General features: G+C 55.0%; 2 protein-coding genes across 7 annotated transcripts in view; one reads left to right on the top strand and one right to left on the bottom strand.

The window, feature by feature from the left end:
• Nucleotides 1-570: 570 nt before the first annotated feature.
• On the top strand, nt 571-5,570 carry ADPRS (ADP-ribosylserine hydrolase). Of its 5 annotated transcripts, none has more exons than XM_005543979.3 (6): nt 571-801; nt 2,875-2,971; nt 3,250-3,457; nt 3,542-3,726; nt 4,062-4,162; nt 4,738-5,570. In XM_005543979.3, the coding sequence occupies exons 1-6, from the start codon at nt 591-593 to the stop codon at nt 5,028-5,030; spliced, it is 1,095 nt and encodes a 364-aa protein (XP_005544036.1). In that variant the 5' UTR covers nt 571-590; the 3' UTR covers nt 5,031-5,570. The 5 variants fall into 5 exon arrangements, with proteins under 5 accessions (XP_005544036.1, XP_073868392.1, XP_073868388.1 ...); XM_074012291.1 differs by having other exon boundaries at nt 1,129-2,971; XM_074012287.1 differs by having other exon boundaries at nt 571-1,061.
• A 1,327-nt stretch (nt 5,571-6,897) lies between these two features.
• COL8A2 (collagen type VIII alpha 2 chain) overlaps nt 6,898-26,657 on the bottom strand; it is a 32,755-nt gene continuing 12,995 nt past the window's right edge. The window contains exons 3-4 of one of the 2 annotated variants that reach the window (XM_045374620.3): nt 11,679-11,881; nt 6,898-11,130 (exon numbers count right to left, since the gene is read on the bottom strand). In XM_045374620.3, the coding sequence (XP_045230555.1) occupies nt 9,212-11,130; nt 11,679-11,865 (2,106 nt within the window). In that variant the 5' untranslated portion in view covers nt 11,866-11,881 and the 3' untranslated portion in view covers nt 6,898-9,211. Of the gene's footprint in view, nt 11,131-11,678; nt 12,017-26,657 lie in introns of those variants that run through there. The other variant, XM_065525142.2, reaches the window with a different exon arrangement.

Below are 26,657 nucleotides of genomic sequence, written 5' to 3'. Positions count from 1 at the left end.
GTATGTAGCCAGCAGGGAGAGGGTTCTATGGAGGAGTAAAGACGGGGAACACCATTCCCCCGCACTCCATGTACCAAATCCAATCTTTCCCCTCCCCTCAAGGAACCCCTCTCTGGGCTGGGCCAGCACTCCTGGGCTCCAGCAGCGCGGCCTCTACCTGGCTGTGCCCCAGCTGGCCCCTGGTCCGCCCTCTTGATGCTTAAGGAAGGCCCACAGCGGGCAAGGGCCTGGTGGGAGGGCTTGGGGGTGGTCCTGGCCTCGGTGGAGAGGGCCGGCTGGGGGTGCGGAGTTAGGGGTGCTCGCCTGCAGAAGGCAGTGGCCTGAAGTGATCCAGTGCTCCGGCTCAGTGCCCATCCCCCAGGGACCCCATAGCGGCCTTCCCATCCAGTTAGCCCAGTGGTGAGGAGCGGGAAGAACGGGGACTCAAAGCACAGACTGGCGGGAGCTGCGCGGCGCCGAGACTCCGGGCCGCTGGGCGGCGCTGTGGGCCGGGCGGCGGAGCGGTGACTCTAGGCCCCGGGGAGTGCTGCGGAACGGGAGTAGGGAAGCTGCGAGGGTGACACCGGAAGTGGCGAGCGGCCTGCGCGCGGATGGCGGCGGCGGCTATGGCTGTAGCTGGCGGCGGAGGGGCTGGCGCGGCCCGCTCTCTCTCACGCTTCCGAGGCTGCCTGGCTGGCGCGCTGCTCGGGGACTGCGTGGGCTCCTTCTACGAGGCCCACGACACCGTCGAGCTGACGTCAGTCCTGCGTCATGTCCAGAGCCTGGAGCCGGACCCCGGCACGCCCGGGAGTGAGCGGACAGGTGGGCGGGGCCGGGCGCACGTCAGAGGCCGTGCTAGTGGGAGACCGAAGGGGCGCGGAGCCTCCGGGGGCGACGGGTCGGGGGTGCGTGGGGATGAGACTGTCGAGGGCATCGGGGCCGGAGCCGGATGACCCGCAGACAGCTTGGGCTCAGCGAGTGCTAGCGCGATCTCCGGCCTTAGACGTCTCGCCCCGAACATCCCGTGCTCGGGGCGTGGCAGCACCGGGGCCTCAACCGTGCAGGGTGTGGATAAACCCATCGTAAGTTGAAAATACCTGAAGTGGAAAGTGCGCTTTCAGCTTAGACGACTGTTTTATCTGTACGCAGCCCTGTCGGACGTCTAGGAGCCTATTGAATGCGTATCAGCGTTATCGGAAAGCCGAAAAAAACTTAAGTTGTACCATCCTAAGCCGGGGACTGCCTGTCCACCTTTGCCGACTTGACCTGTTTTTCCCGATTCTCTAGAGTCAGTACACCACCAGCCCGTTCTCCACCCCGCTGGGCGTGCTTTGGAAGCCTTACTGTAATCGCTTCCTCCCCCGCCTAAAACCCTGCTGTGATTTCCCGTTACCCTTAGTTCAGAGCTACATTCCTTAACGTGTCCGACGTGGTCCAGCCCTCCCGCACGTCTGCAGTTTGGTCTTCCACCAACCTTGGCCTTGCTTTCTGCTCTTCGGTTCCTCACACCATGCTTTCCCCTAGGCCAGGAGTTTGCATGTGCTGTCTCGCCTGTAAAACTAACTAACTTTGTGCGCTCAGATCCCGGCTCAGGTAGCAGGTGTGAGGTCAAGCAGAGAAGGTGAATCTTCCTGGAGAGCAGGTAGCATAGTGAGAAGAAAGGGCCATAGTCAGAACCCTGGAGAACACCGGTAATTAAGAGGGAGAGAGGGAGGGAAGGGGGCTAGGGAAGGAAACAGTTTGATAGGATGAGGAGCAGGAGTGCCTATCAATGAAACCTAGGGAAAGAATTTCAAGATGAAGACACTGGTCACTGGTGGTGTGCTACAGATAAGTGAAGTAGGGGGGTATCTGGATCCAGAAACTATCATTTTCAGTCTGGGCATGGTGGCACACAACCTGTAATGCAGCTACTCCAGAGACTAAGGTGGAAGGATCTTCGCTTAAGCCCAGGAGTTCGAGACTAGCCTGGGCAACATGGCAAGATCCTGACTATAAAAAAGAAAAACAAATAGACTGGAGCTGCAAGGATGGCAGCCACAAGGGGATGGAAGTTTTCCTTCAGAAATCAGCAGATCAAAGCATGACGTAGGCTGATAATAAATAAATACATAAAATAGAAAGCAGCAGGACATGGTGACTGACTTGGAATAAAGAATTGCTGAAAATCCCAATGCTGAGATCCTAAGGTTTCCCAGGCCCAGGAAAGTGAATGGGAGTGAGAAACTGACTTAAGGTCATTTTAGATGTGGTAACGCTAAAACATGAGTAGGGTCTGGGTGCCGTAGCCACAACTGTAATCCCAGCGCTTTGGGAGAGGCCACTTGAGCCCAAGAGTTTGAGACCAGCCTGGCAAAAAAAAAAAAAAAAGCCAAGCGTGGTGGTGTGCACCTGTAGTCCCAGTTACTCGGGAGGCTGGGGCAAGAGGCTCCTGGAGCCTGGGAGGTCGAGACTGGAGTGAGCCATGATCGTACCACTGTACTGCAGCCTAGGCAACAGAGTGAGACCCTGTACCAAAAAAATAATAAAATAATATAAACTAAAATAAAAGGTGAGCAGAGCCAGGCACAATGGCTCATGCCTATAATCCCAGCTGTTTGGGAGGCCAAGGCAGGAGGATTGCTTGAGCCCAGGAATTCAAGACCAGTCTGGACAACAGAGTGAGACCCTGTCTCTAAAAAAAATAAAAGTAGCTGGCTGTGATGATGCATGCCTATAGTTCCAGCTACTTGAGAGGCTGAGGCAGGAGGATAGCTTGAGGCCAGGAGTTCAAGACTGCAGTGAACCATGATTGCACCAGTGCACTCCAGTCTGGGCAACAGAGTGAGACTCTGTCTCCAAATAAATTTTAAAAAGGTGAGCAGGAGGCTCTCATCCTCCCTCCTCTCCCCACAGAAGCCTTGTACTACACAGATGACACAGCCATGGCCAGGGCCCTGGTGCAGTCCCTGCTAGCCAAGGAGGCCTTTGACGAGGTGGACATGGCTCACAGGTGAGGGGGATGGTCCTGGGCTGAGGCAAACCAGGTGGGCAAAGTTACTGCACCCCTTGACCAGAGGAATGACATCTGTGCATGCCCGCGCCCCCCACCCTCCACAGGAGCCTGTGTCTGGTTGGCACAGCTTTCCAAGCTAAAACAGCAGCACTGCTGGTGCAGGCTCCTTAGGCCCCCAAGGCTTTCTCTTTTTCCAAACCAGCCTCGATTTCTTCTCTCCCAACCCTTAGAGGCATCTTGTAAATCCCAATTCTGTCTCCCTTTCTGTTCCCTAGATTTGCTCAGGAGTACAAGAAAGACCCTGACAGGGGCTATGGTGCTGGAGTAGTCACTGTCTTCAAGAAGCTCCTGAACCCCAAATGTCGTGATGTCTTTGAGCCTGCCCGGGCCCAGTTTAACGGGAAAGGCTCCTATGGCAATGGAGGTGCCATGCGGGTAGCTGGTATCTCCCTGGCCTATAGCAGTGTCCAGGATGTGCAGAAGGTATTCAGGGCGGGCTGGCTTCTGGGCTGTCCCCTTCCTCTTCTGCAGCAGGGCTTCTGTGACAGCAGGTCTCCTCCTCTCTAGTTTGCCCGGCTCTCGGCCCAGCTGACACACGCCTCCTCCCTGGGTTACAATGGCGCCATCCTGCAGGCCCTGGCTGTGCACCTGGCCTTGCAGGGCGAGTCTTCCAGCAAGCACTTTCTCAAGCAACTCCTGGGCCACATGGAGGAGCTGGAGGGTGATGCCCAGTCTGTCTTGGATGCCAGGGAGTGAGTATGGGGCTGGAGGTGTGTGGTGTGGGGATGTGGGTGATCCAGGGGACCTCTGGCATTGCCATAAACTGAAACCTTCCTTCCTTAATTGCAGACCCTAGGGAGGCATGGGCAGAAGCCCCTTCATCCTGTCTATGTTTCAAGGCTCTCAGGGTCCCAGAGAACAAAACGACCTGCTCACCCCCAGCCCTCTCCCACCTCTTGTCAGGGCACCTGTGCCTGGCTGGCAGCCTGACCACATCCCTGCTCGTTCTCACATGCAGCCCTCTCCCCTGTCCGTACCGCCACCCTGCTTGCTTTGACCTCCCTGAAATCTCTCCCCCAACCCACAGGTTGGGCATGGAGGAGCATCCGTACTCTAGCCGCCTGAAGAAGATTGGGGAGCTTCTAGACCAGGCATCGGTGACCAGGGAGGAAGTGGTGTCTGAGCTAGGTGAGTGGGCCTGCCTGGGATTGTCTCTGCCTCTGTCATCCTTCAGGGTCGGTCTTGGGCTCAGGGGAGCATGGAGTCTTGCCTGCCGTCACACTGTACCCTGAGCTGCTGTGACACACAGAGTCATGGCAGGGTTGAGCTCAGCGCTTCTTGCTCCGAAGCTACAGCACCCTCAGCCTTGTGGATCAGCGTCCCCAGAAATGGCAGCTGGCCACTCGTCGTAAAAATGTTGATAGTGGATTTTATTTATCTAGCATCTGTACTGGGCGCTGTGCAGAATGCTTCCCAGACACGGTCTTGTTTCATCCTCACAACAGCCCTGTCAGAGAGTTACTAACGTTACTCCCTGTCTGCTTAAGGAGTTGAATCTGAGAGCAGGAAGCTTAGCGGTCCCCTAGGTAACTCTCCCAGTCACGCAGCCAGTATGTGGTGGAGCCAGGATTTGAGCCCAGGTGGTCTAACTGTAGAGCCTGAGATCTTAGTCACAGCCTGCTTGAAGCCAAGAGTGCTGACTTGTGTCAAATGGCAGGAGGCCTGGGGATGCATGGAGCCCCTCTAACGTGGCTTCCCCACAGGGAATGGCATTGCTGCTTTTGAGTCGGTGCCCACCGCCATCTACTGCTTCCTGCGCTGCATGGAGCCGGACCCTGAGATCCCCTCTGCCTTCAATAGCCTCCAAAGGACTCTCATCTATTCCATCTCACTTGGTGGGGACACAGACACCATTGCCACCATGGCTGGGGCCATTGCTGGTGCCTACTATGGGATGGATCAGGTGCCAGAGAGCTGGCAGCAAAGCTGTGAAGGCTATGAGGAGACAGATATCCTGGCCCAGAGCCTGCACCGTGTATTCCAGAAGAGTTTATGAGGGCCACAGCTGTTGGGGCTCTGCCAGGTCCCCTGGGACCAACTACAGCTCCAGTCGGAAACCCTGAGCTTCCTTGAGTGGGGCTCCCCACTCTCCCTGCATTGTGGAGCTGACTGACTACACCAGTGGGGCTGGGGTCTCTTCAGGGGATTTCACTGGAACAGTGAGCAAGGGACTGCTGCCTCGCTGGTGCTGGGTCTCTGGTTTGCTGCAGAGCCGTAGGGCACTCCCAGCTCCTCAGCAGGACGGAGGGACCCAGGCGGGTTTATTTTGGGGTACTTGTGGCATTTTCCTGTATTGTCTTGGACATGGGATGTGGGGAGGTGGAAATGATGAGCAGTAGCATCATTCCTCCCTGTTGGGTTTTAGCCAGTTTGCCAGCAAGCACATCCTAGCAGGGCCCCCGAGCAGCAGGTTGTGTGGATGAAGGGACAGGCACTTGCATCCAGCTGATCTAGGTCACACCTGGCTCTTGGCTGCCATGTGGCTTATTAACAGCTTCCAGTGGAAGTCGCAATAAACAGTTTCTGGTAAATCTCACCATTGTTTCCTGTTTCTCCTGCCCTGAATGGACTCTCCCCTGGCAGCCTGATCTCTGAAGACTAGTGACTCTGGTGCGCTGCGCCGTCGTAGGAGCTGGGGCCCCACGGCCATGAGCTGCTGTGTTGCCAGACACTCCAGCTGGCTTCGTGTTCAGCCAGGAAGGGCACAGCAGGCATGGTTTGGTGGCTTTTCCTGTTGGAGATCACTCAGAGGGGCCCAGGCTGCTGGGCCGAGTGCTTTGCCAGAGTCAGCGGGTAGGAACAAGCCAGATTTTTCTGTTCTCAGAGCCTGACTTCCCCCAAACAGGAGCTAGGCCCAGCTGGGCCAGGAACAGGAACCCTGTAGAAGGATCCAGAGGGCCCTTCTGTCATCAGACTACCAACCTTTGGGTGAGGAGGGCACCATCACAGGCCCCAGGTGGGTGAGTGCCGAGTGCCTCCTCCTGTGTCTTGGGACCAGTCAAAAGCCTTTCCCTGCAAGGAAGTTTCACACAGCATGTTTTTAGAGATGGGATCTCACTCTATTGCACAGGCTGGTCTCAAACTCCTGGGCTCAGGCGATCCTCCCACCTTAGCCTCCCAAGTATCTGGGACTGGCATCCATTCTGAAGAAAAGAAAATTGAAAGGGAGAAGATGCCTCCCCTCAAATTCCAGGGACATTCTCCGAGCATCCAGCCTTAGTGGCTAGCCAAGCATGCGGAGTCTGCAGCTGGCCTGCGGTTTCAGCACTGTCGGGCATATCTGTTTCAGTGAAGATGGGGTTCTGGCCAGGCTGAGGACTCTTCAAAACATGGATTGCTTCAGGTCCACCACCCAGAGCCCCAGCGCCAGGGACAGATCTTTCATGGCTGAGCGTGGCAGGCTGTGAGCAGGTGCTTTCCGCCCAGGACAGCTCCCCCAACCTGTCTTCGGCACTGTTCTGGCACTAGCCCGGCCCTTAGGAGCAAAGATTCATGATTTCATTCATAATTTGTATCAGATGTTGAAACTTGGCCCTTGGACTACTGAGCCAGCTGTCATGCTCCACTACCCCTGAGTGCTTGCAAGAATATTCCAGTAAAGATTGAACCATCGCCCCCAGCTCCAGCCACTACCTGCCTTTGGTTTCTTAAAATGCCTCTTGGCATTTGCCTGGTGCATGGCCTTGGCAGCTTATGCGCATCAGGCACTTCTGATGTGGTGGTGACAGAAATCCAGGTTAGGGAGCTGGTGAGGAGTGCACGATGCTTAAGAGCAGGCACATGAGCCCCAGAGAGCTTCCTGGACGCCTTACAGAACCCAGAGGCTTGAGATACCTCTGTGTCAGTACCAGTTTCAGCACAGTGCCGTTTTATACAACAGGTTTTATTGAGGTTGTGTCAATATAGTTAACACGGTTGCTTGTCTTTTCAAAAAGAAGTTCCATTTTCTTTGATTCCCAAGTGCATTTTTCCTGATCTTCTGTGATACAGGGCACATGATAGGTATATAGAGAGCTAAGCTTCCTATACCAAGTTAGAAGTGAAATGACTAGTGGAAAACATTTAAACTTTAATCTTAAAAAAAAATAGGAATCAGAATATAAAAATGCACAAGGTAATGTCGTTTTCATAGTTAAAATCTGACATTGTTTATCAAAGCTAGTCAGTTAAGTGGACACCTGCAACTCAAATCCCATAAACATTTTAGAAACGCCAACCACCCCTCCTGAAAGGCTTGAGGAATGAAATTCAGCAGAAGCTCAGCTCTGTGAAATAGCTCCCATTTTTTTTCTTGGGACCCTACTTAGTTCCCTGGGCTCCCATTGGGAGCTGATTAATTTCTGCCAATCAGAACCCATCCCTAACACATCAGATGATAGTGGCTTTGACCTAGGGAAGAAGAGGTTGAGCAAAGAACCTCCAACAGGTATGGTTTGAGAGTCCTTAGTTGGTTCTCTTGGGCGTTAGGTAGTAAGAAATCCACCAGGAACCCCAGCCAAAACCTTTTCAAGTGTCACTTGGGCAGATTTGGGTTTTCATTTCTCCTTTTGAAGAAGTGAGCAGTCAAACAGCCTGCTTTGTTGGGAGAAATTGTGGGCAGGGGAGGAGGGGCGGCAAGGAGCCTGAGGGAACCCACTGCTCAGCCAGTCAGAAGTCAGCAGCCATCCTTCATTTCAACATGGACCGCCTGGACATGGCCAGACTTGGAGCAGTGCAACAAGATCACAGACCGAAAGACCCCAGTTCACACTTGGTACAGGGAGTGGGGCTGGCCTGGCGAGGGCCGAGCGCGAGGCCCTGAAGTTGCGGGGAAAGTGGCCATCTTTGCACGGGCGGGAATGTCTACCACACCCAGTGCTAATCTCAGCTTTATCCACTCAGCTTGAACAAGGGACTGAGGGGTTGGGAGGGGCATCCTGCCCGTTTCCTGCAGAGGAGCTCCGATTGGGGAAAATGGCAGAAACGTCCAGAGCCAACTCATTCCAAAGGGACCTGCTGGCACCCTTTCTCTCCAAGCCTTAGCCTCCTGGGCCCTAGTCCTGCTTAGAACAGGAAATTGGAACCGGAGGGTGGAAGGAGAGGAAGCCCCCAAAGATGAACCCACCATATGGTTCTTATCAAGGAAAAGCAAGTGGGAGCTGTCCATCCCCCAGCTCGCATGCACCCTGTTGAGAGGGCCAAACGAGGGCTCTGCCTTGGGGACACCTGGCTGGGGTGGCAAAGATCCTCTTAACGATGTTGTATGAGAAAACGAGCCCGGCCCGCAGCAGGTAGAAGGGGAGAAAGGGAGGAGTGCTCATGTTTGGTCATGGTCGATTCCGCCTCTGCCACCATCTGTGCTAGACACTTCTAGACACTTCACAGAGGTTGATCTTTCTGGCCCGTAGGTGTCCCAGGGGCCTCTGTGCTGCCCTCAAGCTAAACAGCCAAAGCTGGTGGGGGCAGCCCAGGAGAAACGGGGATGGATGTGAAGAGCTACCTCCTGCCCCAGGTCTGTGCCCCGAGCCCTCACAAACCGCCTTCCCCATGGCTGCCACTGGAGCAGTGAAAGGGGGTTGCCCTTTCCCAGGGCAACAGGCACTGTGCCCGCCACGGACATGTCTGATGCCACAGCATCACCATGGGGGCTGCAGTCCTGGCAGGGCGTCCACACTCGTCACCTCAATGGTCCCCTCTTCTCCCTTTCCCTTGGAGGGAAACCCCACAGTCCTTAGTCCACTGTTATATGCTGGAGGTCCCACGGGGAGCTGGAGGAGTCCCAGCCAAGGGCTGTGAGGGAGGCCGTGCCCCATTCCTCCAGCAGGTGCCATCAGGGAGCCAGTGGGAAGGGCCATCTCCCCAGGTGGCGGGGTGGGGAGCTGAGCTCCCTCTCAGCTCGTTCAGGGCCCAGCAGAGGCCAGGACTCACAAGGGGCTGGGCTGTGTACCCCAGGGCCCATGGGGTGCAACCCTGACACTGCACAGACATTTTGGGGGAAAGAAACTCAGGCCAGCCCCTTCCAGAAACAATCTCAACCTGCATGCAGGGAGAAAGCAAGTCACTCTCCTCGGGCCAAGGCCACGGCTGCCTCTGTTCAGCTTTTGGTTTTTTTTTTCTTTAAATGGAGGTTCTTTGTAACTGAAAAGGTCGCTCTACCACTAAAGAGGAGGAGGCCAGGGCAGCAGGGCCCCCCGCGGGTTATGTGGGGCAGAGCAAGAATCCTGAAAAGGAGGAGTGGATGTACTCCGTGGAGTAGAGGCCGTTGGCCTGGTCCGACGGCATCTGCACCCAGACCTGGTCGTTGGGCCGCAGCTGGAGCACGGCCCCACCAGATGCCTGGTCCAGGTAGCCCTTCTTGTATTCATCGTAGGTATAGGTGGCCGGCACGTTGTTCTTGTACAGGGCCACCCACACGTTGGTGCCCTTGACGTGCACATGGTAAGCAAAGTAGTAGACGCCGCCCACAGGGCAGGTGAAGATGCCAGTGGCTGGGTTGTAGCCGCTGTGGCCATTGTAGAGAGTCCGGTCAAATTTCACAGGCATGCCCGAGGCGGGGAAGGGCGAGGTGAGCACTGCAGTGAAGGCCGGTGTGGCATGGGCAGACAGCTCACCCAGCCCAAATTGTGGCTTGCCCCCCTTGCCCAGCACGGCGCCCTCCACACCGCCGTTGGGCAGGTGCAAGCCTGCAATGCCAGTCTCATCGAAGGCCCCAGGGGCACCAGGGGGTCCCGGAGGCCCGGGAGGCCCAGGAGGGCCTGTGATTCCAGGGGAGCCAGGGACCCCTGGGGGCCCCGTAGGCCCAGCCGTGCCAGGTTCCCCTGCTTTCCCCTCTCCAGGGGGCCCTGGCAGGCCTGGTTCACCCTTCAGGCCTGGCAGACCTTGAGGCCCAATAGGGCCAGCTGGACCCTGGAGTCCTGGGATTCCTGAGGGACCCCTCAGGCCAGGCTGCCCAGGGAGCCCCAAGTCACCTTTCTGCCCCAGGGCTCCTGCCACCCCTGGTCCTCCAGGGCGGCCTGTGAAACCCGGCTCACCCTTGGGCCCAGTTGGTCCAGGGGGTCCATGGGCCCCAGGAAGTCCCCTCTCACCTGGGAGCCCTGGTTTCCCAGCCAGGCCACTAGGCCCCTGGTCACCTCGAATGCCAGGCACTCCTGGGGGTCCTCCAGGCCCTGCCTCACCCTTAGGCCCAGGGGGGCCACGTCTGCCAGGAAGCCCTGCAGACCCAGGAAGTCCAGGGGGACCCCCAAGACCCTGTGGGCCCTGCTCCCCTGGCTCCCCATCCTCCCCTGGCTCACCCCTGTCCCCCAAGAGCCCTGGGACCCCAGCTGGGCCCCTATCCCCCTTGGGGCCTGGCAGTCCTGGCATCCCATAGCCAGTGGGGCCTATCAGCCCAGGGGGGCCCCGAGTCCCTGGTTCCCCTTTGGCCCCTGATGGGCCCTGTGGCCCTGGCAACCCTGCTGCCCCTGGGACCCCCACACCATCTACTCCAGGGGGTCCTTTTGGGCCCACAGCGCCTGGCTCCCCCCTGGGGCCTGGAACTCCAGGAGGCCCAGACTCACCCTTGTCTCCTGGGGCCCCAGGAAGCCCATCCAAACCGGGTTTGCCTAAGCCAGCTGCACCAGGGAGGCCCGGGGGACCAGGGGCACCCCCCTGCCCTGGGGCCCCAGGCAGCCCGGGCTGGCCCACTCCATGATCCCCCTTGAGGCCTCGATCACCTGGGGGCCCAGGCTCCCCCTGGGGCCCTGGCTCCCCCTGGAATCCTGGGGGTCCTGGCACCCCCTGGGCACCTGGTTTTCCAGGGATAGTAATGCCTGAGGGGCCCGGGAGGCCAGGGGGTCCTGGGGGCCCCCGGAGGCCCTGGTCCCCTCGTATTCCTGGCTCCCCCCGAAGCCCCGGCTGCCCTGGTGGTCCGACTTTGCCAGGGAGCCCTGGGGGACCAGCCTTGCCCATCCGGGAGAAGCCAGGGGGGCCAGCAGGGCCAGGCTGCCCATGGAGTCCTGGCTTTCCCGTGCCTGGTTTTCCTGGGAAGCCGGGGGGACCAGGGGGACCCCGAGGCCCAGGCTTCCCGGGGGGGCCAGGCTCTCCCTTCAGGTCCATTGGCAGCAGCGGTAGAGGCATTTCTGAGAAAGAAAGAGAAGGGGGCAGTCAGGGGCCTGAACTGTGGGGACAGGGGACCCCATCTACCCCTTCCCCATTCCAGTATGAGGTACGCGGGAGAGGAAGAATGGGGCTGCCCCTCCTTGCTCTCATGGAAGACGGGCTTTGGGGGTGGTTGGGGGCGACAGGGTGTCCTCACCAAGGGCTCCTAACACCCAACCTACCCAGGCTGGGCCTCCTCCATGAGCCTGGCTGATTCTCACCTCTCATCCCTGCATGACCTGAAGGTGGAGTGGCCACCAGGTGGCACCAGCAGCCCACCTTAGAGCCGGTGGGAGCAGAGCCCCACCTCCCAACTTCCCAGTTCATCTGCCCCTGGGAAGACCACCTGTGCCAGCCAACTGCACCCGTTTCCAGGCCCTCTGGGGTATTAGGAAAAACAGTGGAGGTGGGAAGATTGGTGAGGAATGAAGGGCTGTGGGGGGCACCTGAGATCTGATGGCTGTCAGGGAGGCAGGGGATTCGGGGGTTGGGAGCGATTTGAGGCACTGTGGGGTGAGGAGGCTCTCACCCAGGTACTGGCCTTTGCCCTCACGGAAGGGCGGTCCCACAGGTCCTTTCTGCATGGGCTGGATGTACTTCACCGGGGCATAGCCTGCTGCCCCGCCGGCCCCGCCACCAGAGGACGCCCGCGGCCCACACCCCAGCACCAGTAGCAGCAGCAGCAGCGAAGACAGGGGTGTCAGAGTCCCCCGCATGGCGTCCGCGGACGTGCTGCAGAGAAGAACAGAGAAAGTCATCAAGCCAGCCCTCGGGCACCAGACCCGGGGTCACCAAAAGATCAGAATTTAGAGATTACACTCCATTTTAGTCAAAAGACTGAGAAGCAATTCCGAATTTAGATATTATTCACAAGCAATTTCCAAAGTCGTGGGGGTCTGCCTAAGCCACCTCCTAAACTTCTTCAGACCATGCCTGTGGCTGTGCATCTCCCCCACCATCTCCGAGGGCCCAGCCTCCCCAGGACAGCGCCTCCTCAAAACCAGCCAGTCACTCTCTGCAGCCAGGCGTGCCTTCTAGAGCAGTCTGACCTCCCCTGCTAAAAGCTCTTGGATGTCAACACCCATTTCCATTGCTGGGCCAGCTGTCTGCCAGGCACTAGGCTGAGCTCTTAGGGACATGAACTCACTTAATGCTCAAAACACTTTAACAAAGTATTATTATTGTCATCTCCATTTTCCAGATGATAAAACTAAAGCAAAGGCCTTGAGGAAGCAGAGCTAGGATTTGTCTTAGGTCTGTCTGACTCTACCTTCTGCTGATGCTCTTCTGGACTCCCTGCCACACACATTTGGGATCAAGTCTATGGTGCTTACTATAGCATTCAAGGCTTTATTTTTTTTTCTGAGACATAATTTTGCTCTCCCAGTGCAATGTGCAATGGCACCATCCTGGCTCACTGCAACATCCGCCTCCCAGGTTCAAGTGATTCTCATGCTTTAGCCTCCCAAGTAGCTGGAATTATAGGCGTGTGCCACCACGCCTGGCCTTTTTTTTTTTTTTTTTTTTTTGAGATGGAGTCTCACTCTGTCACCCAGGCTGGAGTGCAGTGGCGCCATCTCGGCTCACTGCAAGTTCCGCCTCCCGGGATCACGCCATTCTCCTGCCTCAGCCTCCCGAGTAGCTGGGACTACAGGCGCCCGCCACCACGCCCGTCTCCTTTCTTTTGTGTTTTTAGTAGAGACAGGGTTTCACCGTGTTAGCCAGGATGGTCTCCATCTTCTGACCTTGTGATCCACCCGCCTCGGCCTCCCAAACTGCTGGGATTACAGGCGTGAGCCACCGCGCCCGGCCAATTTTTGTATTCTTAATAGAGATGGGGTTTCGCCATGTTGTCCAGGCTGGTCCCGAACTCCTGACCTCAGGTGATCTGGTTGCCTCAGCCTCCCAAAGTGTTAGGGTTACAGGCATGAGCCACCGCGCCCAGCCTGCATTCAAGGCCTTTCTAACCTACTCTGTGCCTGTGTCTCCAACTCTATTGCCTGCTATCCCTTTCTTTACCCCTCACCTCCCCACACCTCCACCCAGTAAACCAGAACTTGAAGTTCCCAGGCACCAGGCACCTTAATACTTCTGGCCTTTGCGCCTGCTATTTCTCTGCCTGCGATGTTATCTTCCTCCCCTACTCATCTTTTATGGCCCTGGGAAGCTGTCATCCCTTCCTCTATAAAGCCTCGCTTCTTTGTGCCCTGACCTATGCTTGTCACAGCATTTGGCTCAACTCAGAGAACAAAGCTTGGGTGGGGAAGAAGCACAGACTCCGGAACCGGCCAGGCAGTCTTCCCCTTCCCCTTCCCAGCTGCGGGAGCCTGGGCAGGAGGTCTCCTCATCCGTGAAATGAGAAAGGATGTCCACACAATAACCTGTATGTGAATGTGCATAAGAGCCATATTCACAGCAGCCAAAAGTAGAGACAATGCAAATGTCCATGGTCAAAGAAAATGTGGTACCGCCATACAATGGAATATTACTCAGCAATGAAAATGAATGAAGTACAGGCTGGGCATGGTGGTGTGCACCTGCAGTAGTCCCAGCTACTCGGGAGGCTGAGGTGGGAGGATTGCTTGAGCCCTGAATTTAAAACCAGCCTAGGCAACATAGCAAGACCCCAGATTTTAAAATATATCTATAAATAGGCTAAGCACAGTAGCTCATGCCTGTAATCCCAGTATGTTAGGAGGCAGAGGCGGGTGAATTGCTTAAGCCCAGGAGTTTGAGACTAGTCTGGGCAACCTGGTGAAACCCCATCTCTACAAAACAAACAAACAAAAAATTAGCCAGGTGTGGGCGTGCTGTGGTCCCAGCTACTCAGGGGCTGAAGAGGGAGGATCACTTGAGCCCAGGAGGTGGAGATTGCGGTGAGCTGCCCTCCAGCCTGGGCGACAGAGTGAGACCTCATCTCAAAAAATATATATATAAGAGGAAGGAAGTCTTGACACCTGCTACAACACAGATGAGTCTTGAAAACAGTGAAAAGCGAGATATGGAATGCACATGTTGTGTGATTCCATCTCTATGAAATGGCCAGAATAGGCAAATCCATAGAGACAGAAAGTGGATCAGTGGCTGCCTAAGGCTGGGGGAGGAGGAGATGGGAAGTGACGACTAATGGGCCCAGGGTTTCTTTTAGGGGAGATGAAAATGTTCAAAAAATCATTGTGGTGATAGTTGCACAGCTCTATGAACACAGTAAAAAAAACACTGCAGTGTACACTGAATGGGCCAATTGTATGATGTGTGAATTGTATCTCTATAAAGCTGGGGTTTTTTTGTTTTTTTTTTTTGTTGTTGTTGTTGTTGTTGTTGAGATGGAGTCTTGTTCTGTCGCCAAGGCTGGAGTGCAGTGGTGCCATCTCTGCTCACTGTAAGCTCTGCCTCCTGGGTTCAAGAGATTCTCCTGCCTCAGCTTCCTGAGTAGCTGGGATTACAGGGGTACAGGGGCCTGCCACCATGCCCAGCTAATTTTTTGTATTTATAGTAGAGATAGGGTTTCACCGTGGTCTCGATCTCCTGACCCTGTGATCCGCCCGCCCCGGCCTCCCAAAGTGCTGGGATTACAGGCGTGAGCCACCATGCCCGGCCTGTTGGATCTTTATATACATTTACTTATTGATTCCTCACAATAACCCTATGAGGTATGTGCCTTCACTCTTGCCATTTTACAGATGAGGGAACAAAAGGTTGTATGCAGGTGGGGTGCAGTGGCTAATGCCTGTAATCCCAGGCAGTGTCTTGGACAACATAAAACCAAAAAACAGTTGTGTGAGGTAATCAAAGCTACACAATTACTAAGTGCCAGAGCCAAGGTTCCAACTCCAGTAATCCAGCTCTGGATCTATGCTCTTAAATACACCACACAGCCTCTCACCGAGGCAGTAATTTAAGTCCTCAGAATTGATGTGATTTATTTCAGAATTGTGAGTCAGAAGGGCAAATGATCATCCTCAGGAATACCAGCATCTAGCCCGGTGCGGTGGCTCGCACCTGTAATCCCAACACTTTGGGTGGCTGAGGTGGGTGAATCACTTGAGGTCAGGAGTTTGTGACCAGCCTGGTCAACATGGTGGAAACCCAGTCTCTACTAAAAATACAAAAATTAGCTGGGCGTCGTGGCGTGAACCTATAATCCCAGCTACTTGGGAGGCTGAGGCAGGAAAATTGCTTGAACCCAGGAGGCAGAAGCTGCAGTGAGCCGAGATTGTCCCACTGCACTCCAGCCTGGGGGACAGAGTGAGATCTGTCTCAGAAAAAAAAAAAAAAAAGGCATCTAAAGCCAAGGTGGCAAACAGGTGGCTCAGGGGTTGAATTCTGCTCTCTTTTTCTTTTTTGAGATGGAGTCTCAGTCTTTCGTGCAGTCTGGAGCACAGTGGCGTGATCTCAGTTCACAGCAACCTCCACCTCCCGGGTTCAAATGATTCTCCTGCCTCAGCCTCCGGAGTAGCTGGAATTATAGGCATGTGCCACCACGCCTGGTTAATTTTTGTATTTTTTAGTAGAGACAGGGTCTTACCATGTTGGCCAGGCTGGTCTTGAACTCCTGACTTCTAGTGATCAGCTTGCCTCAGCCTCCCAAAGAGCAGGAATTACAGGCGTGAGCCACTGCACCTGGCCTAAAGCTGTTATTTTATTTCGTTTTTGGATACGCAGTGTCACTCTGTTGCCCAGACTGGAATACAGTTGGCACAATCATGGCTCACTGCAGCCACGGCCTCCCAGGCTCAAGCAATCCTCCCACCTCAGCCTCCCAAGTAGCTGGGACCACAGGCACGTGCCACCATGCCTGGCTAATTTTTTCTATTTTACGTAAAGACAGGGTCCCACTGTGTTGCCCAGGCTGGTCTCAATCCCCTGGGCTCAAGCAGTTCTCCCACTTTGGCCTCCAAAATTTCTGGGATTATAAGCATGAGCCACGATGCCCAGCCAGAAAGTTTTTTTGATTTTGTTTTCTGAGACAGGGTTTTGCTCTGTTGCCCAGGCTGGAGTATAGAGGCAGAATCACAGTTCACTGAATCCTCGACTTCCTGGGCTCAAGCGATCCTCTCATCTCAGTCTCCAGAGGAGCTGGAACTACAGGCATATGCCACCAGGTTCAGCTATAAAAAGAAATTTTTTTGTACAGACGAGGTCTCACTTTGTTGCCCAGGCTGGTCTCAACCTCCCAGGCTCAAGTGCTCCTCCCGCCTCAGCCTCCAGAGTAGCTGGGGCCACAGGCATGCGCCACCATACCTGGCTAATTTTTTCTATTTTTCGTAGAGACAGAGTTTCACCATGTTGTCCAAGCTGGTCTCGAACTCCTGGGCTCAAGCGATCCTCTCACCTCAACCTCCCAAAGTGTTGGGATTACAGGCGTGAGCCACAGCACCACACCTGTTTTTTGTTTGTTTGTTTGTTTTTGAGATGGAGTCTCGCTCTGTTGCCCAGGCTGGAATGCAGTGATGTGATCTTGGCTCACTGCAAGCTCTGCCTCCCAGGTTCACGCCATTCTCCTGCCTCAGCCTCCCAAGTAGCTGAGACTACAGGTGCCTGCCACCACACCCAACTAACTTTTTGTATTTTTAGTAGAGATGGGGTTTCAACGTGTTACCCCGGATGGTCCTGATCTCCTGACCTTGTGATCCGCCCGCCTCAGCCTCCCAAAGTGCTGAGACTACAGGTATGGACCACCGCACCAGACCCACATCTGTTTTTTTTTTTTTCTTTTCTTTTCTTTTTTTTTTTGAGACAGAATTTCGCTGCTGTCACCCAGGCTGGAATGCAATGGCACAATCTCGGCTCACTGCAACCTCTGCCTCCTGGGTTCAAGCTATTCTCCTGCCTCTGCCTCCAGAGTAGCTGGGATTATAGGCGCACACCACCACGCTGGGCTAATTTTTGTACTTTTAGTAGAGAGGGGGTTTCACTGTGTTGGCCAGGCTGGTCTCAAACTCCTGACCTCAGGTGATCCACCCACCTCAGCCTCCCAAAATGCTGGGATTACAGGCGTGAGCCACCACACCCAGCTCCCACCTGTTATTTTTTCAAAGTGGGTTAACCAGGCACTGTGGCTCATGCCTGTAATCCCAGCACTTTGGGAGGCTGAGGCAGGCAGATCACCTGAGGTCAGGAGTTCAGGACCAGCCTGGCCAACATGATGAAACTCCATCTCCACTAAAAACACAAAAAATGGCCCGGCGGGGCAGCAGGCACCTGTAATCCCAGTTTCTTGGGAGGCTGCAGCAGGAGAATTGCTTGAACCCGGGAGGCAGAGCTTGAGGTGAACCGAGATTGTGCCATTGTACTCCAACCTGGGTGACAAGAGCAAAACTCCGCCTCAAAAAATAAAAAATAGGCTGGGCACAGTGGCTCATGCCTGTAAATCTCAGCACTTTGGGAGGCTGAGGTGAGTGGATCACCTGAGTTCAGGAGATCGAGACCATCCTGGCCAACATGGTGAACCCTCATCTCTACTAAAAATACAAAAATTAGCTGGACATGGTGGCATGCACCTGTAGTCCCAGCTACTCAGGAGGCTGAGGCAGGAGAATCGCTTGAACCAGGGAGGTGGAGTTTGCAATGAGCCGAGATCGTGCCACTGCACTCCAGCCTGGTAACAGAATGAGACTCTGCCTCAAAATAAATAAATAAATACATTAATTAATTAATTAAAAATAAGTGGGTTAAAACCTGCTTCTTGGAACTGCTGTGACAGGTAGAGATTTCGCGCCTGGCTCAGAGTGGGCTCCCATTATTCGAAGGAGGTTCCATTTGGTGTTTTTCACACCCGAGGAAAGTCCCACTTCCCCTCCAATTCCTGGTCTGGGCTCCCCTCACCCTCCGCAGGGACCTCTCTGCACCTGTGCCTGGCCACAAGCGGAGTTCGAGGGGGGGTTGTGCGCGTCTGGGGATGTGTGCGGGGAGAAGGCCTCGCTCGGGCCAGGCTGGGTCTGGGCTTGAGGTCCCTGTTCCTCCAAGCCCAGGATCACATGGAGCTTTGCGGGAATGAATGCAGGGCTCCAGAGAAGATCCACGGACCTGTCAGCTCTCATGTTCGAATCCCAGTTCTACCACCAACCCACTCTGTAACCTCAGGTGAGTCATTTAACCTTCCTGAGCTTCGGCATTATAGTAATACCTGACACATCTGTCCCTGTGTGCCAAGGAGCGATCCAGGCCTCAAAGGCCACAGTTCACTTTAATCCCCTCAACGAACCCATGAAGATCCTGCAGTTATTACCCCCATTTTACAGAGGAAGGAATGGAAGCTCCAACTATAAGAGTCTAAGTGTCAGCTGAGGCCTCGCCCAGAGCCTCCCCTCAGCATAGGCCGCCCACCTCACCTTGCTCTGATTGATGGCAGAACCCATCGAGGCCATGTTACACAGGCCTGACCCACTGGGGAATGCTGCTGGGGCACCTTGCCAGGCACTGGCCTCATGCTTTACATGGAATCCTCATACAAGCCTGTGAGGTATGTTATCCCTGTTTTAGAGATGAGGAAACTGGTCGGGCATGGTGGCTCACACTTGTAATCCTAACACTTTGGGAGGTCTAGGCAGGAAGATCACTTGAGCCCAAGACTTTGAGATCACTCTGGGCACATAGTGAAACCCTGTCTCTACCAAAAAAATTAAAAAGTTAGCCAGACATGGTGGCGCGGGTCTGTAGTCCTGGCTACTCAGGAGGCTGAGGCAGGAAGATCACTTGAGCCCAGGAGGTAGAGGCTGCAGTGAGCCATGTTTGTGCCACTGCACTCCAGCCTGAGCAGCAGCAAGACCCTGTCTCACAAAAAAAAAAAAAAAAAAAATAGAGACAGAGAGAGATGAGGAGGCAGGGCGCAGTGGCTCACCTGTAATCCCAGCACATTGGGAAGCCGAGGCAGGCGGATCACCTGAGGTCAGGAGTTCAAGACCAGCCTGGCCAACATTGTGAAACTCCGTCTCTACTAAAAATATGAAAAATTAGCCAGGCATGGTGGACAGACGCCTGTAGTCCCAGCTACTCGGGAGGCTGAGGCAGGAGAATGGCGTGAACGTGGGAGGCAGATCTTGCAGTGAGCCGAGATCACGCCACTGCACTCCAGCCTGGGCGACAGAGCGAGACTCCATCTCAAAAACAAAAAACAAAAAACAAAAACAATATAAGCCAAGCATGGTGGCTGTAATTCCAGCTACTCGGGAGGCTGAGGCTGGAGAATCACTTGAACCCAGGAGGCAGAGGTTGCAGTGAGCTGAGATGGCACCGCTGCACTCCAGCTTGGGTGACAGACAGAGACTCTGTCTCAAAAAATAAAAAATAAATTACAAAATAAAAAAAAAACAAGAGATGAGGAAACCGCCTGAGGGGGCCACTCGCCAAAAGCATCACAGTGAGAGCCTAAGGCCAGGCAGTCCGAGTCCTGAGTTCCAGCCCCTAACCACCACACCGTCCCCACTCTCCTGTGCAGGGGAAGGCCCTCCTGCACTGGCCACCCGAGCTCGGGGGCTTCCCACATGTGCACAGAACCAGAATGTTCTTCTTGGCGCGTGGGCAGGGGGATGGGGGAGCAGATGGAAGGGGCAGAGTGTGTGGCAGGAAGTTGAGGGAGGGGAGGGGCTGCTCTGGCCTGGTTAGCCCATGGTCAAGGTCATGACACCACCACAAGAGGATCCAGAACAACCCTGACCTCTGGGGGTCAGGAGTGATGGAGGGCACAGCTGGGAGGGTGCTCAGGGCAAAGAGGGCTTCGAGGAGCTCAGGCAGCGGGTCGCCAAAAGAACAACCCCAAGTGCAGCCAGGAGCCCAGGTGGCCCTCCCACAAGCTGCCCACCTTTCCTCCCTCCTTGGTAATGTGGGTCCTCCAGCAAGTGTCCTTGACCCACCCTCTTGGCTCCCTGAATTTGCCGCATCCCAGACCCTTCCATTCTGCACTGTGTTCCTCTCTCTGAGGTCAGATCTGATGCCAGGACTCCAAAGAGGTGTCGTCATGAGTGAGGAGGGTCTGAGTGAGGACTGCAGCTGGAAGACCAAGTGTCAGGAACCGCCATGAGGCTTTACACGCAACAGTGTCCCTGGGCAAGAGGTGCTAGTCCACAAATGAGGAGACTCAGGGATTTCCGAAGAGGCCCATTAAGAACCTGAGCTCAGCTAGGCGCAGTGGCTCACACCTGTAATGCCAGCACTTTTGGGAGGCTGAGATGGGAGGATCACTTGAGCTCAGGAGTTCAAGACCAGCCTGGGCAATGTAGTGAGACCTTATCTCCATTAAAAATTTAAAAAATTACCCAGGCATGGTGGTGCACCTGTAGTCCCAGCGACTTGGAAGGCTGAGGTGGGAGGATCGCTTGAGCCTGGGAGTTGGAGGCTGCAGTGAGCCTTGATTGCACCACTGCACTCCAGCCTGGGTGACAGAGTGAGACCCTGTCTCAAAATAAAAATAAAAATAAAAATAAAAAACCCGAGCTCCTAGCCACTCTGATGTAGTGCCATGGAGGGAGAGCAAGGCAGAGAGAGACGCAAACACAAGAGTCTCTCTTCCAACTCCAAGCGCCTGTGGGCTTGAGGGGAGGCTCACCCTAGCTCTTAGAGCTGGAACCTGGCATGCACCCATCTGGGTGGGGCTGGGGAGTGCGCACTGGCCCACAGCGGTGAGAAGGGTGTGTGTAGCCTATTCAAGGGACTGCAAAAGAAACGATCCCCGCTGGAATGGTGCAACCGGCAGCCCAGGGACGACGGTTTGCCTCCACCTCAGCACCACCAGAGCCACAGGGGCCTGGACACCTCTGACCCCCCGGCCCACCTGCCTCCTTTTCACTGCCCCCTGACCTCCCCGGCTTCCTGCACACAGGCTGGCCTTCCTGGGGCTCTCTGGCCTCGGTACATTCTGCCCTCTCGACACTTGGGAAACTGGCTGGACGCCTCCCTTGAGGCCTGCCGATACCCAAAGGTCCCCGTCATCGCTCTTGTTTCCTCCCCTAGCTCTCCAACTCTCTTCCCGCCACACTCCCCCACTCTGCCCTGTACAGGGCTTGGCTGGCACACAGAGATGCTCCACAGTGTTTGATGAACTTAATTCACCATCAGATTTAAAGGGCACACCAAAAACACACTCAGTCTTTTCCTCGGCTTTGCACAGATACATGTCACATTCGCCCAGGGAGTCCACTCCTCAGGTCCAAGGGGCTCATCTGGGCTAGAACGGGAAGATCGAGGAACACTCACATGGCCTCAATCATAGGACCTCAACTAAGAACCATCTGCTCTGGGATTAGAGGTGTGCAGGGGAGGACACTTCATCTGTGTGTTCCTTGCTCTCCCCATGGGGAACAGTGGCCAAGCAGGGCTGTCAGCGGTCAGAGGCAGGGCTCTGAGGCTCAAGCCTGCCTCTGCCTGTGACTGACTGTGTGACCCTGTGACCCTGGGTAAGCCATCACCCTCTCTGGTGACCTCTTGGGAAATGAAGGCAGGAAGAAGGCAGGGCTGGCAGGGGCACGGAGCCCGAGGTGGGACGCACACAGGAGACGCTGATTCAGAGGACGGCGCGGTGGCGGCCTCGGGTAGACGCGGTGTTTGGACAGCTGCAAGTCCTTAACGGGGATTTCCCCCCTTTTCAGCAAATCCCCATAAAACAGCATTTCGTCCAAGTCAGCATTTTGTGGCAGCCTGGGCCTCCTCCCAGGGAGGCCAAGGAGACCAGCTGGGAGTGGGGAGTGCTCCGGGGTCTTTCAGACCAATGGTGGCAGGGTGGCGGTGGTGTGCAGCAAATGGGCCCCAACAGAAATAATTGGCAAGAAGCAGACCCCTTCACTTCAGGCCCCCAGCAATGCCTGAAGAGGCGAAAGGACATCAGCTAGCAGGGACCCTCCCAGCAGTCCCGGTCTCCGAAACAGTCCTGTCCTAGGGGCGACCAGCAGAGGAGGGCTAGGTGGTAGCATGGAATTGAAAGACCTGCCCACTCTCCCATTCCAGTTCACAGGTGAGTGATCAGAGGTCTCAATAAAAAGGGGGGCCTGAGAGTTGCTGCCTCGGGACCCCAGGCACCCGCTAGATTCCCAGCGGACCGGCAGACCCCCACAGTGTGGGTGGACGAAACGCAGCCCTGAGCAGGCCCCTGCTGCTCCAAGCCCCCCACCCACCCCAGACGGAGCGGCTGCAGCTGAGGGAGCAGTGGGGGCACTCAGGCAGCCCCAGGGCCTGGCCAAACCACAGGTATGTTATGAGACGCTTCCTGTTGTGGAGACATTGCTACGGGATCCGGCTGCCCTGCTTGCTCACCCGCCCCGCGCTGCTGTCTCCTTGCTCCCCAGCCTTGCTTTCTGCACTCTTGCTGGGTCTCTACCCCTGACTCCTCTCTCCCCTCCTCCTTCTGGCTCTGTCTCTGTCATCACAACAGGTGAGCGGCACTTCTGGCTCAGGCCCTCCCTATCAGGGACCCAGCCCTGAGACCTCTAAGGCCCTCCTACGTCCAGGCAGCCCCTGGACTCCCATTTCAGCACAGCTACTTACCAGCTGGGTGATCTTGGATGGGTGACTTAAACCCTCTGAACCTCAGTGTCCTCATCTGCAAAAAGGATTAACTGAGGGGCTGCTCTGCCTATGGAGTAACCACTCTTTTTTTTTTTTTTTTCTTTTGAGATGGAGCCAGGCTGGAGTGCAGTGGCACGATCTCAGCTCACTGCAACCTCCGCCTTCCAGGTTCAAGTGATTCTCCTGCCTCAGCCTCCCGAATAGCTGGGACTACAGGCGCCTGCCACCACACCCAGCTAATTTTTGAATTTTTAGTAGAGATGGGGTTTCACCATGTTGTCCAGGATGGTCTCGATCTCTTGACCTTGTGATCTGCCCACCTCGGCCTCCCAAAGTGCTGGGATTACAGGTGTGAGCCACCGCGCCAGGCCTTGGAGTAACCACTCTTTTTATTCCTTTACTTTTTTGTGTGTGTGTGTGTGAGATGGAGTCTCGCTCTGTTGCCCAGACTGGAGTGCAGTGCTGTGATCTCGACTCCCTGCAAGCTCCACCTCCCGGGTTCATGCCATTCTCCTGCCTCAGCCCCTCGAGTAGCTGGGACTATAGGCGCCTGCCACCACGCCCAGCTAATTTCTTTTTGTATTTTTAGTAGAGATGGGGTTTCACCGGGTTAGCCAGGATAGTCTCGATCTCCTGACCTCAAGATCTGCCCGCCTCGGTCTTCCAAAGTGCTGGGATTACAGACATAAGCCGTCACACCAGGCCTATTCCTTTACTTTCTTAATAAGCTTGTTCTCATTTAAAAGAAGAAAAAAGGCCGGGCGCGGTGGCTCAAGCCTGTAATCCCAGCACTTTGGGAGGCCGAGACGGGCGGATCACGAGGTCAGGAGATCGAGACCATCCTGGCGAACACAGTGAAACCCTGTCTCTACTAAAAAAATACAAAAAACTAGCCGGGCGAGGTGGCGGGCGCCTGTAGTCCCAGCTACACAGGAGGCTGAGGCAGGAGAATGGCGTAAACCCGGGAGGCGGAGCTTGCAGTGAGCTGAGATCCGGCCACTGCGCTCCAGCCCCGGCGACAGAGCGAGACTCCGTCTCAAAAAAAAAAAAAAAAAAAAAAAAAGAAGAAAAAAAGGATTAACTGAGATGATCTAAGCCACCAGCCCCTCCATGTGTGCTGCCCTATCTTGCTACCCTGATGGCCTGGAAGTCCTCTCTTTACTCTAACTTCAATTCATCCTGCTGCAAAGCAACTTCTTTCCTTCATCTCTTCAAAAGCTCAGGTTACTTGCTGCCAAAGGTCAGGATCTTGTAAAATGAACTTTTCTTTTTTTTTGAGATGGAGTCTCACTCTGTCACCCAGGCTGGAGTACAGCGATGAGATCTTGGCTCACTGGAGCCTCCATCTCCTGAGTTTAAGCATTTCTCCTGCATCAGCCTCCCGAGTAGCTGGGATTACAGCTGGGTGCACCACCATACCCAGCTAATTTTTGTATGTTTAGTAGAGATGGGGTTTCACTATGTTGGTCAGGCTGGTCTTGAACTCCTGACCTCAAGTGATTCGCCTGCCTCAGCCTTCCAAAGTGCTGGGATTATAGGCGTGAGCCGCCATGTCTGGCCTGTAAAATAAACTTCTAAAGTCAATTTTCTGGCTTTCTTGACCTTTTCCCGGACCATTCCTGAGATGAAACTGACCAGGGGCCACAAAGCCTGCTCAGGACTAGGACTAAGTTATGGATCTCGGGGGGGAGCAGAGGAACCCTCCTCACCCACTGGGCATGACACCCACCCCAACTGCCCAGCTGGGCAGCTCCAGACTTCTCCAGGGTTCCTGAGCCCCACTACTCTCCCAGCTGGTAGAAACTGGGGAGCCCTTTCCCATCCTCCTTTCCTGAATCTCGGAAGAAAGAGCAAGGCCCAGGTCCTTCCACACCTCTTCCTCAGGGGCCTCTCACTGTGTGCCATTGCCTGCCCTCACCCCCTAGTCTCCAGCCTCTCCATCCACATGTTCACACAGGCCTGACCCCTCCCCAGCCACCTTCATCACTCCCCAGCCCTTCTCAGCCACGCCTCCTGCAAGAACGTTCTCCACCTCAGGCCCCACTCACTCCCCTCCACCTCTCACCTCCGGGTGCTCCACCTTGTCACCCTGCTCTTCTCCTTCTTTGAAAAGCTCCTCCTCAGAGTCTTATCTGCCCACTCTGCAGACCCAGGCTTGCCCAAGGAGCTGGCTCAGGCTTCATCTCTTCTCTCTGGATGTTTCTCCTATAGTGTCCAGCTCCCATCAGCTCCCACAGCGCCAACTCCATCACCGAGGACTCCCACATCTGTCTCCAGCTACTATGATGTCTCCCCTAAGCCTTTTTTTTTTTTTTTTTTTTGGAAACAGTCTGCTCTGTCGCCCAGGCTGGAGTGCAGTGGTGCAACCACAGCTCACTGCAGCCTCAAACTCTTGGGTTCAAGCCATCCTCTTGTCTCAGCCTCCCAAGTAGCTGGGACTACAGGTGTAAGCTACCACACTGGACTAATTTTTAAGATTTTTAAGAGACAGGGTCTTGCCATGTTGCCCAGGCTGCTCGAGAACTCCTGGGCTCAAGCGATACTCCCACCTCGGCTTCCTGAGTCTCAGACTCTTGTGTTCAACTATCAGCCGAGCATGTCCCCTGGCTGTCCCTCAGAGATCCCACCCAAACTGCTGTCATTATCTTCTCCCTCATTACCTGCTTCTCCCCAACCCAAGTGCCCTGTACCCCCAGGTGCCAAGACCAAAAATCTGAGCATCACTCCTGTTGTTGTTTATTTTTGTTTTAAGAGTAAACATCACTTCTGACCCTCCTTCCTTACAGGAAACCCTCTATGCCTTGGTGTACTCTTCTTTTCAGCCAACTCAACACCTACTCATCACCTTTCTTGAGTGCCCTTGTACAGTAGCCAACCTGCACAACTGTACGTGACATCTCTCTTCCTTTCCCCCAAACTTCCAACCTTATCCTGTGGACTCTGCCTCCTCTATTTCTCTCACTTCTGTTCCTTCCCCTCCTTTCCCACAGTCTCACCCTAATGCAGACCTTGTATTCTCCCAAAACTCAGCCCAGTGCCTGGCACATCCCTGTCACTAAGTAAAAGTGTGTTAAATTAAGTGGCCACATTCTCTCCTGGATGATCATAAAAGTCTCTTGCCCAGTCCCCCAGCCCCAGCTTCTCTCTGTTTTCTCAACATAGCCTATGGAGACTCCCACAAGGCTTCTAACACCTTGGGCTGCATCTGGATGACTGGGACAGCCTATCACCATGCAGGCCCCATCCAGATTCGGTAGGCGTGGGATAAGGCCTAACATCTGCCTCTCTAACGAGCTCCCAGGGGATGCTGACGCTGCCTGTGAGCCACACGTTGGCACGGTTCTGCCCATGGCTCTCCCCTGCTCTGGATTTTCCAGTGGCTTCCTGGTACCAGCAGGATAAAGTCCATGTTATTCTGCAATTCACATGGCTTCCTGGAGGAGGAGGCACGCTTTAGACTCAGTAGAATGTGGACCAGTTAGGAAGGAGCGGGTAGAGAGATGGATGTTGAGCCCAGCAAAGCCCTGAGGTCACGTTTGGAGGCACACACTCTGGGTCTAAGAGTCATGTGGGTAAGGAGAGGGCCAGGGACCAGCTCAATGCAGGAGCCACCAGAGTGTGTGCTGCGCTCTCTGTGTCCCTCCTTCCATGGCTCTGTGTCACTGAACCCAGGCCTTTGCCTCCTGTGTGTCTCCAGCATCTCTCTCTGTGTGTCTCTCTCCTGTCTCTGTATCACTATCCCACCTGTCCACCCATCTCTGTCATTGTTTGTCCTTTTCTGTCCTCTCCCATGTCCTGTGCCTAGGTCCCTTTCTGGGTTCCAGGCTCTGTAAATCTCTAGCTGTTGGTCACTGGGCGGGACCCTTGGGAAGGCCAGCACTGACAGTCCACACCTGCTCGTGTTAATGTCAGGTCTGGGTCTGACCTCCCTGGACAATGCCTGAGCAGCTCCACGAGATCTGGGAAGGGACTTGGGGACGTCCAGCCCATGAGCTGAGCTCTCTGTCTG

The sequence above is a fragment of the Macaca fascicularis genome, chromosome 1, assembly GCF_037993035.2.
Source record: "Macaca fascicularis isolate 582-1 chromosome 1, T2T-MFA8v1.1".
Lineage (NCBI taxonomy): Eukaryota > Metazoa > Chordata > Mammalia > Primates > Cercopithecidae > Macaca > Macaca fascicularis.
The sequence above is the reverse complement of the archived record's forward strand: the minus strand, read 5'-3'. Positions and strand labels throughout refer to the sequence as shown.